The sequence below is a fragment of the Phaseolus vulgaris genome, chromosome 10 (assembly GCF_000499845.2).
Source record: "Phaseolus vulgaris cultivar G19833 chromosome 10, P. vulgaris v2.0, whole genome shotgun sequence".
NCBI lineage: Eukaryota > Viridiplantae > Streptophyta > Magnoliopsida > Fabales > Fabaceae > Phaseolus > Phaseolus vulgaris.
In genome coordinates this window covers 31,286,086-31,297,738 of record NC_023750.2, presented here as the reverse complement: position 1 = coordinate 31,297,738, position 11,653 = coordinate 31,286,086, and the positions used below count along the sequence as shown (strand labels likewise).

The window sequence follows — 11,653 nt, the reverse complement described above, 5'->3', positions numbered from 1 at the left end:
TCTTTTCGTTTTTTCAATTGGTGATGTGTTTTAATTTCAGGCGCATAACTGAGATGAAAATTGAAGTATTAAAAGTTATGCTGTAGATTTATTTCTAACCAGGTTAACTTTTATATTTTGTTCTCCGTTGATCAGTAAGAAATCCATGCATAGTTTCTAGATTTTACAGACCTTTTATTCAAATTTACGAGGCTGAAGGTGTTACTCTTGTAATAATGACTTGGACTGGTTTCTGGCAGCATGCATCTCCAAGGAGCTAACTTGCTCTAACTCTGAAATTTTGGATTTCAGCTGTTTTTGTGGGAACAATCTGTTTGAGAATTATCTAGTGTGTCTGAGAATATTTGTTTAAATTTACCAAAAAGAAACTGTTTTCTTTTTTATTTTATATATCTAGATGTCGTTTATGATTATTTTTCTAAAAGTTGATTTTATGTTTGAGAACAAAAAAAAATTGAGTTACTCTCAAATTTCGTAACAACTTTTTTTTTCTTTTTCTTACTTATTTTTCTTAATTTACTAAATAAAAGTTGATTTTGTTCTTCCACCTAAAAAGAAAATTAATTATATTTATTGTTTTAGTAAATTTATTTAAACGAAACTTAATTTTGATTATAGTGACGAGTGGGAACAAGGCAGCCATTTTTATTATTATTTATATATAATTATATTTAATATTAAAATTGAATAAATAATATTTTATTCAACACATTATATTATCATTATAGTTTATTTTAATAAATACGAATACATGTAAGAAAACACATAATGTAGTAATATATCTATCGATTATTCAATTTAGTTTTATTTTGATTAAATATAAATTTTTACAATGCTAATTATCACCAATAAAAATAAAAACATAGTATGAAGCACTAATAACAATTTTGTTACCTGCATTTTCTATTGATTGAGTCAAATGTCAAATAGATGTCAATCTCATTTCTCGAACAATATTTGTCATATGAAGAGTGTTGTTTCTCCTTTCTATTTCTAACATTTAGTCTTCAAATTTGTGTTTGTTGAGTGTTAATATTTTATCACTTATATTTTTCATTTTATTATATAATCTATTAAAATGTAGAAAAATAATAATAAACATTAAAAAATTATTTACAAAATTATAAAAATTAAATATTTATATTTGCTTTTAATTAGACAATTTTAAAATTCTAAATAATTTTTTTAAATAAGATTATATAATTTTTTAATACTATTTTTTTGATAAAATTACAATAAAGAAAACTAAGTTAATAAATAATAAGATAAACATAGAAGGGTATTGAAATATTAATTTCAAGTAAATTTCATATTTGTTAATAATACTAATTTATCTGCAAAGAAACTTATGTGATATTTCTTTATCATAAAATTGAAGAAAAAAAGAGAAAACACCCAAAATATGAAATGAATCAATTTTAAATGCAAATGATAACATTGTAAAAGACTTTCTTTAATTGATTTCATAAAACTGTTTTTATTTATAAAAAAACTCACAAATTACAACACAATAAAATTGAAAATTTATAACTATTAATAAAACATGAAAAATATACTATCAACTTATTCCTAATATTTATTCCTTTCTTCAATTATTTTCACTCTTTTTTTTATTAATTTTATTATATATTTTTTTTAATATATCAGCTTTCCATAAAATCAAGATGTTGTTACAAAATTTTACATTAGTTAATGTAAAAGGATAATATATTTATTCTCTTTTTTAGTCTTTGATGTTGTACTCACCTATTAAATATAAGTCTTTTATATACACTTGGAAAAGTGCTCAAATATATGAATACATTTTCTTTTCTCAAACTCTCACTCTGTTTTTACTCTTTTTACCCCTTACCTTCTTCTCCCTTCCCAGTTAATTATCATCAAAACAATACACCATTGATGTTATCAATTTTCTTACAATCTTTATTTATCTTCACAACAGTTTTTTATTTCAAAAAATTATTTTGATTATACAATTGTCAAAATAAGTATTTAATTTTATAATGTATTATATTTTTAAGATGTATTTAAAAGTTAACTTTAGTGTTTATAGTTTATTTTTTACTTTTAAAGTATAATAAGAATAAAATAAAATATAAAAAATATGTATATCATAGGAATAAATGTACACTATTTTATTTGAATTTTTTTAAATTCCACTATATATCCATATAACAATCATAATTTTTTTCAAAAGTTTTGTTTATTCCAGTAATTATTATTAAAATCATGTAATAGCAAGAAAGTTCTAAAAAATTTCTTACGTAAAAGATAAACTTAAATTTTTTTTTTTATGTTTCATTGTTACTTATAATAAAACCACTATGATTAAATTTTAAATAGGAATGAAATTTGAAAAAATGCCCTTAACACTCTTCTGAAAATAATACGGTTTTGTAATGGTTTAAATTTATTTAAAACTACAAACTCAATAGAAAATAATTAAATAGAATTTGAGTTTCATATTTTTTTATAATTTTTAATATTTTAGGTAAATATATATATATATATATATATATTTATTGGTAATAGTTAAAATTTATTTAAAATTACAAACTCAACCGAGAAAATAATTAAATAGAATTTGAGTTTCATATATTTTTTTAATAACTTTTAATATTTAATCAATTATCAAAATTTAACCAATATTTTTCCATTAGGTCTATACACAACCAATAATATATGACAATCATGGTAACACATGTGACACCATAAACAATAAACACAAATTTGAATATAGTTTAGTTAATGCTATGTATAATCTTATTTAAATCCATAAAATTGTTACCGAAAAGTGTCTTATGAGGACTTTCATCATGTTCCCTCTACCTCCTCTTGTTGAGTTCTTCTTATCCCTTTAGTCACATGTTTCAATCACAATTTCATAAGACAAATGTCAAATTAGTGTTTTACAAATTAAAATGCACATAAAGAGAATTACCGATTGTTGTGATGGTGCACGCAACTCCTTTTGTTGAGTCTTTCCCCTCCCTCTAGTCACAAACTTCAATTACAATTTCATAAGACAAAGGTCAAATTAGGGTTTCACAAAGATTAATCAAAACATAGAAAGAGAAAGAGAAAGAGAAGTGAAAATGAAAGTATGATTTTACATGAAAAGGGAAAGGATAAAGAAAAGAAAGTGGGAAGTAGGGTAAAAAAAGGATGTAGGAAGTAGGTACGTGGAAAGGAAAAAGAGTGAAAGTGGAAAGTATGGCACGTGGTTTTATGTGTAGTGGATAATCATAAAAATTGTTCTTAAAACAATTTTAAAACTGCTACAAGAGTCTCTTAAACAGTTTTTTTCAAATTTAATATTAACTCTTTTTTTTAGTTTTAAACTTAAATAATTATAAAATGACGAAATAACAAAAATAAAATAATAAAATGTGTACCGTCCCGTCCCCGGGCGTTGACCAAAGTCAAAGTCAACGATTAAGTCAAAGTCAACATATAGTGGGACCACTTGAGGAGTCCAAGGAAGGAAGTCAACAGACTGACCGCTTGGGGGCGTCGCCAAGACAAGGCGTCGCCAAGACGAGGCATCGCCAAGAGAAGGCGTCGCCAAAGTAAGGCGTCGCCAAGACGAGGCGTCGCCAAGAGAAGGCGTCACCAAAGTAAGGCGTCGCCAGAAGAGGGTATCACCAGGTTGAAGCATCGTCGGGTTAAGACGCAGCCCAGAACAGTAATAAAAAGAAGAGAAAGGAGGCTTCAAGGCCATAGTTCTAGTACCAGTAGAGAGTAACCTCACTCGTGAAGTACCCATGCCACCGATGGGAGATCCTGGGGCCGATACAACCCATGAGAGGGCCACGCCCAGGGGAGAACTACGTGCATGATGGTACGAGAGAAAGGTAGATACACTCCTAGGACGAATGACTAGAGGCTGGGGCACATGAGTTGGCACCCAGAGAGTCATCCCCCACGCCAGATGCACTTTGAGGAAAGAGGACTCACACAATGGAATAACCCTAAGTTGGATTACGGCGTTGTGAGGCCCTCTGTGTAGAGCAGCGGTCAAGTCAGAAGAACACGTGACAATAAGCACTGAAAACATCAAGGCTTTCCTAAAAGTTCGCTAAGGTACGCATTAATTCAGTTAAGTTTCGAACGTTTCAAGGCATGTTTTTATACGCTTTCAATGCGCTTTAATGCGCTTTAAATGTGGGAGGTGTATAAAAAGGGGCTTTGGAACGTTTGAAAGAGGGGGAGTTTTGACCTAATTCTCACAATTTACACAGAGTCACAAACCCTAGTTGTTTCACGACGCACCCACTGTACGCACGGACAATTAGGGCAACACAACATTAGTTACTCAGTATTTTCGACCACCTTCAGAGCATCCAGTCACGATGTTCAATACGGAGGTGCGTCACCTTTGATGTTTCTCGCTAGCTGACTTGATCGTCGGAGTGCAAACGGCCGCGAGGGCGCCCCTTTTGTTCACTTCTTTTCAGGTACTCACAGACGGAGCAGAACGAAGGTGCCCTAGCTCGTGAGGACAAGCCACGCATAAAGACGACCCTGGTCAACCTGCGGGAACAAAATGAAATATTGATATAAAAATAAAATAGGAACAATTTTTTATATAACCAAAAACAGTTATAATGGGAAATCCCCTCTATATATAGGTATGGATACTACCAATGATATTTCTTTTATTAATTCAACATTATAACATAGATTACGAGTAACAAATATCATATTGCTAACTACCATAAAACCTAAACATCGTATCTATTTTTTATAATTGATAAAATAGTAAAAATTATATAAAAAAATATGAATGATGGATTAATGAAGATATTGGTTAACAATAATTTTATTTCTTTTGAATAATACGCAAAAAGACATCTCAAATATCAATTTGTATTAAAATTTGTATTTATAATATATTTTTATTTATTAAAATAAATTATAAATCTACACTCTTAATATAAATACACGAATAATAATATTTTATTTTATTTTAAATATTATTTTACCTACAATTTATCATTTATTCAGACTATTGACAAATCCTAAGTACTATATAAGATTCAAATTCTCTAATTTTTCAAGTAAAAATCATGCAATTTAACTATTCATATTAATTAACAAAATTTTAAATTTACTAATTTTATAAAAAATAAATTTATGAAATTTTACTTAAATCTCTACTATATTTTAAAAGAATTATAAAAATAAAAAATTAAATATATTAATAAAAGTAAAATCAATAATTAATTGTATCCACTAAAATACAGGCTACAAATTGTAAACAGTTTTTTTTTAAAATTATTATGGGAATCATAAGGTATAGATTATAATAATAATTGATGGTAATAAATATAAAAAAAAATATTAAAGCATTTAATTTTTAGAATTATTTGAAAGGTACTCGGAGAACGGAGGAGTCCAAGATTCCTGCTAATGCTAAGCAACTTCTAAACTCTTGCAGTTCACCATGTCCTTGTTGAAGTTAGTGATGAAATCTACATGGAAATTCCAGACGATTATTTCCGTCAGATTTTACAGACATTATTTAAAGTTGTCAACAGCTGATTAGTGTACTTAAACATTGGCTAAAAATTTTCTTAACAAATTTGCATAATTTCAAATGCATTCTCAACTTGTTTTTCAATTAAAGGTTTTTCATTATTGATTTCTTAATTCAGATCCTAAGGTGTGGTACTGTCATTAGCAAGATATTTTCTACTTGTGTGGATCTTTTTATTTGCATGAACTAAACTTTAATTTTGTTCTGCGATGAAAAAAAATCTATTATTCCAATTTGAGATCAATTTCAACATGTTGCACACTTTTTTTATATACCTTCAATGGATAACCTCCTTTCAAAAATATGGAATCTGCAACTTCTGATATTGCATGACGCATTGATTCCAACCCATTGAACCACTTTTTTTTGTTGGTTTCCTTCTTGTGAACATGTCCAGTGAGTAGCATTATGCTGTAACTTTACACATCTTTTTGATAGATAACACGTATAAGAAGAATTATTGTTAAAAACTCTTTCTTTACATTAAAAAAATAATTTAAAGATTTGTATTTGCTAGACTCATTTTAATTTTTAAAAAGAAGTTGAACAATTGGAGCGAAAAGTTGCTGAAATCCTTTAACTTGATGTTAACACAGAAGGACTTAAAAAACAGAATTAACAACTTGCAACGATGTTCACTGTTATTAATTATTTTTTTAATATAGCTTTCTCTTGCTCCTACTTGCAAAAGAGCATGAGCATGAATAATAAGGATCATAATCATGCGTCCGAACCACGTCAGATGAAAAAGTTGTCTTAAAGCACAACAATCTTGTTCACACCCATGATTCTGGTTTGACCCACAGAGCCATATGCCACGCCATGCACACCATAGCAACTTCCCCCATAGGCCATGCCAAAGCACACAATAGAAAAAAGCTTCTCTCCTGTCACACTCTCTCTTTCACTCTTTCTCTTTAAATTTATCACTTTACTCTCTTTTTCAGAACCAGAAGAAGATGAACACCAACAACAAGTCCTAGAAAAACAGGACTTTGATCGGAACCATGGTTTTTTGTACTCACTTTCTCTTTCAATCTCTCTGCCTTCTGTCAGCTTCTTATTCTTAGCTCTGCTCCCTATCCATGCTCTTTTAGCAGCTTCTATAAAACAAACTCTTCTTGGTTCCAATTTCAGCTCACAAGGCTCAACTCAACCCCGCCCTCAAGTTTTAACCACTGTTTTATTCATGTCATATGGATATTACATTCTCAAGAAGGCTTCTAGAGTTTTCCTTCACCATGTCACTGTATATGGTGAGATCTCTTGTTTCTGCTTTGCTTGTGTAATTTCACTGCACTTTTCTCTACAAATACCAACTATTTGTTTTCTTTTTAGAAACACTGTGTTGCGTCACCCCACTTGAAAAATATATTCAAAACTTCTTCTCTTCTGTGAGTGCAATGATCACCATTCCTCCTTGGAATTCTGAAGTTTGAAAAGCAGAAAGTGAGTTTTCTGAAGTTACTTTACTTTGTTCTTTTTTTTTTCACCCTCACATGGTTACTGTCTTCTGTCTAGTATAGTCTCTTCTTTCGTTTGTTTTTACTGCTCTTTTTGTTTATATCCACCGAGGATTTGATTGTTACTCCCACTTTTTTGTGTCCTTTCTACTGCTACTGTTGCAGTAGTATAATAACACTAGCACCTTTGTGCCTCTCTCTCTCATTATTTTTCTTGCACTTGAAACTTTCTTATACTTGTGCGTGATAAGGTGGTTGTTTGTTTTCCTTTGGTTTATACACTATGCTTTATTGGGACCCGCCAACCTTTATCTACCGTATGTAAGCAAAATGGAATGGCAGTGCGTTTCTGTAAGGAAATAGTTGCTTTCTGAAAAATTCATGAAGCGCTCCACTGAATGCATTGCTACAATATAGATATTACTCTGATGAAGCGAGTGCAATTCATCCCATTCCTATCGCTTTGTTTTGTTTTTTGTTATCCATTCCTAGTGATCTCAATAAATCCTTCTTTCAACGATGATGTGTTGGGGTTGATTACGTTCAAGGCTGGTCTAGAAGATCCAAAAGGAAAACTCTCTACGTGGAATGCAGATGATTATAGTCCCTGCAACTGGGTTGGTGTCAAATGTGATCCTGTAAACAATAGGGTGTCTTCTCTTGTTCTTGATGGATTCTCGCTTTCTGGTCACATTGATAGAGGCCTTTTGAAACTGCAGTTCCTTCAGATTCTGTCCCTTTCTAGGAACAACTTCAAAGGGACCATTGCTCCTGACCTTCTCGGCATTGGTGATTTACAAGTTGTTGATTTGAGTGAGAACAACCTCTCTGGGCTAATTCCAAATGAGATTTTCCAGCAATGTTGGTCTCTGAGAGTATTATCATTTGCCAACAACAACCTCACAGGTAAAATTCCTGATTCTTTGAGCTCCTGCTACTCTTTGGCAGTTGTGAACTTTTCCTCTAATCAGATACATGGGGAACTGCCATCTGGAATGTGGTTTTTGAGGAGACTACAATCAATTGATCTTTCAAACAACTTGCTGGAGGGAGAGATTCCAGAAGGAATTCGGAATCTTATTGATTTGAGGGAGTTGAGGCTAGGGAGGAACCTCTTCACTGGTAAGATTCCCGAGCATATTGGAGACTGCTTGCTTTTGAAGATGGTTGATTTCAGTGGCAATTCTCTCTCTGGGAGACTTCCTGAGTCAATGCAAAAGCTCTCCTCATGCACATTCCTCAGCCTGCAAGGGAATTCATTCACAGGTGGAATTCCACATTGGATTGGAGAAATGAAAAGTCTAGATATATTGGATCTTTCTGCGAATAGATTTTCCGGTTGGATTCCAAAGTCAATAGGAAATCTTGACTTGCTGAGTAGGTTGAATCTTTCAAGGAATCAGATCACGGGAAACCTGCCAGAGTTGATGGTAAACTGCATTAAGCTTTTGACTCTTGACATCAGCCACAATCACTTGGCAGGCCATCTTCCTTCATGGATATTTAGGATGGGTTTACAAAGTATCTCTATTTCTGGGAATAGCTTCAGTGAGGGAAATTATCCCTCACTTACTTCCATTCCTGTATCTTTTCACGGCCTTCAGGTTTTGGATTTGTCATCAAATGCATTTTCTGGCCAACTTCCATTTGGAATTGGAGGTCTTGGTAGCTTGCATGTCTTGAATTTGTCCACCAACAATATCTCAGGTTCTATTCCTGTGAGTATAGGAGAACTTAAATCTTTGTACATTCTTGACTTAAGTGACAACAAGCTTAATGGAAGCATTCCTTCTGAAATAGAAGGGGCAATATCAGTCAGTGAAATGAGGCTACAAAAGAACTTCCTAAGTGGGAGAATTCCAGCCCAAATTGACAAGTGTTCAGAACTAACATTTCTGTAAGCACTCTATCATTGCTTCCATTTTTCATGCTTTATTCTTCATAATATAATTTACTTGAGTTGTTTCATAAACCTTTCCTTGGTTCTATTTTAGTTATGAAAATTGAAATACCGTGTTTGAGTCTACAATTTTTTCTGATTATTTCCCCTTTCTGCATTTCAATGGAATGTTACAGGAATTTATCTCACAACAAGCTTATTGGCTCAATCCCTTCAGCCATAGCAAACCTAACCAATCTTCAGGATGTGGATTTCTCATGGAATGAACTCTCTGGAAGCTTACCAAAGGAGTTGACAAATCTTTCCAACCTTTTCTCGTTTAATGTTTCGTACAACCACCTTCAAGGTGAGCTACCAGTGGGTGGCTTCTTCAATACCATCTCTCCTTCATCTGTCTCTGGTAATCCATTGTTATGTGGTTCTGTTGTTAATCACTCATGCCCTTCTGTTCATCCAAAGCCTATTGTGCTAAATCCCAATTCTTCTTACTCCAATCCTGGCTCTTCCGTACAAAACCATCACCATAAGATTATGCTCAGTATCTCTGTCCTTATTGCTATTGGTGCTGCTATTTTTATTGTCATTGGCGTGGTGGTTGTTACTGTTCTAAATATTCACGTGAGGTCTTCAATTTCTCTTTCTGCTGCTCCATTTATATTCTCTGGAGGTGAGGACTATAGCGGTTCACCAGGGAATGATCCAAAGTGTGGCAAGCTTGTGATGTTTTATGGTGATGCGGAATTTGCTGATGGTACTCATAATCTTCTTAACAAAGACAGTGAAATAGGTCGCGGTGGATTTGGAGTTGTTTATTGCACTGTCCTTAGAGATGGTCATTATGTTGCAATCAAGAAGCTTACAGTGTCCACCTTAACCAAGTTACAAGAAGACTTTGAGAGAGAGGTTAAAATGCTTGGGAAAATCAAGCATCAAAATCTTGTGGCACTTGAAGGTTATTATTGGACTCCATCCTTGCAGCTCCTAATTTATGAGTACCTAGCCAGAGGGAGTTTGCAAAAGCTTCTACATGATGATGATGATAGTAGCAAAAATACACTTTCTTGGAGAAAAAGGTTCAAGATCATTCTTGGAATTGCAAGAGGGTTGGCCCATTTGCACCAAATGGAGCTAATTCATTATAATTTAAAGTCAACAAATGTCTTCATAGATTGTTCTGATGAGCCAAAGATAGGAGACTTTGGCTTGGTGAGGCTACTGCCAATGCTAGATCCTTGTGTTTTGAGCAGCAAAATTCAAAGTGCACTTGGATACATGGCTCCTGAGTTTGCTTGCCGCACAGTCAAGATAACTGAGAAGTGTGACGTATATAGTTTTGGAATTTTGATTTTGGAGGTGGTGACAGGAAAAAGACCAGTGGAATACATGGAGGATGATGTGGTTGTTCTTTGTGACAAGGTGAGGAGTGCATTGGATGATGGCAAAGTGGAGCAATGTGTTGATGAAAATCTTAAGGGTAATTTTGCTGCAGAGGAAGCAGTTCCTGTGATAAAATTGGGGTTGGTTTGTGCATCACAAGTGCCCTCAAAGCGTCCAGACATGGCTGAGGTAATCAATATATTGGAGTTGATCCAATGCCCTTCTGAAGGACAAGAGGAAATACAATGAATTTTAAGTTATAGTGATTGAGACATAACACATATTGCATACCTGGTGAAGAACAATCCAGTTTGCTTGCTTTAATGCTATACAACATAAATCATGCAAAGAATATTCACTCAATTTCTTTCCAACTTTTGTTTCTTGCTTCTGTTGTTGTAAGTTTTGTTATTTTTACCTTTTCTTTTACTTTTGGTCATTTCAAGTTGTACTTCTGGATTTTTCTTCACCAGTTTGGCTGCTAATACAATAGTGTTTCAATAGTTCTCTTTCCCTACAAAGCATGAATTTCATTTTCTAAACATGAATATTCGTTGCATTTTTGTTTGCTTTATGTTCTTCTGGGACAAACTGTGTTTCATGCTGGTACGAAACCCACATATCTGGTTAATGCACCCTACTAAACAGCATCCATCCATGCAAAACTGGGTGAAAAAAACACTGATCACTCAATTTCACTGGTTTATTAAAGAAAACAAAATTACATTTACTATTTATAAAAATTTCTTTAATTTTATATTTTAAAACAGTATTTGATTTTCTTAATTTTTTTATTTAAATTTTAGTTAATATAATAATTTTAAAACAAAATAAAAGAATGAATACCCTTTTATTAAAAATATAAGACGGATAATTTTCATTTATTAAAAATAATAAAAATATAATTCTTATGTTAAAACTAGAGAGAATGTAGGTGTTATTTAGTTTATCTTCTAAGAAAATAAGTGCAATCTCCTCTTTATTTAATTTAGTTCAATTGAAAGGTTAAGCTTAACCTATTAAAAAAATTGAGTCTAAGTTTAATTTATGTAAGTAATTAATTACTTTTTCTTTTATGATTTTTTTTGTAGATTATTTTTCATCTTTATCAATATAGCATCTAAAACTATTTTATACATAAATTAATTTTAATCAATGAAAAAATATTATTTTTTATTTTATTCTTCTAAAAATATTTATAGAAAACTTATACAGTTAGGAAATAAATTGGACAAGTTAACATAGTGATTAAATGCCTTGCACATGTATATATAATGAAAAATCCATTTTTTATTATTTAACTATAGATTAATCTCTTCATCTTTTCCACATGAAACAAAGACCTTGGAAATTTTGGAAAAACCAAATGAATGG

General features: G+C 31.9%; 1 protein-coding gene across 1 annotated transcript; it reads left to right on the top strand.

Moving 5' to 3' along the window:
• The first annotated feature begins 6,441 nt into the window (after nucleotides 1–6,441).
• Nucleotides 6,442–10,782, top strand: LOC137819020 (probable LRR receptor-like serine/threonine-protein kinase IRK). Its single transcript, XM_068622717.1, has 4 exons — nucleotides 6,442–6,556; nucleotides 6,677–6,795; nucleotides 6,878–8,899; nucleotides 9,079–10,782. The coding sequence occupies exons 3-4, from the start codon at nucleotides 7,401–7,403 to the stop codon at nucleotides 10,526–10,528; spliced, it is 2,949 nt and encodes a 982-aa protein (XP_068478818.1). The 5' UTR covers nucleotides 6,442–6,556; nucleotides 6,677–6,795; nucleotides 6,878–7,400; the 3' UTR covers nucleotides 10,529–10,782.
• Nucleotides 10,783–11,653: the final 871 nt, after the last annotated feature.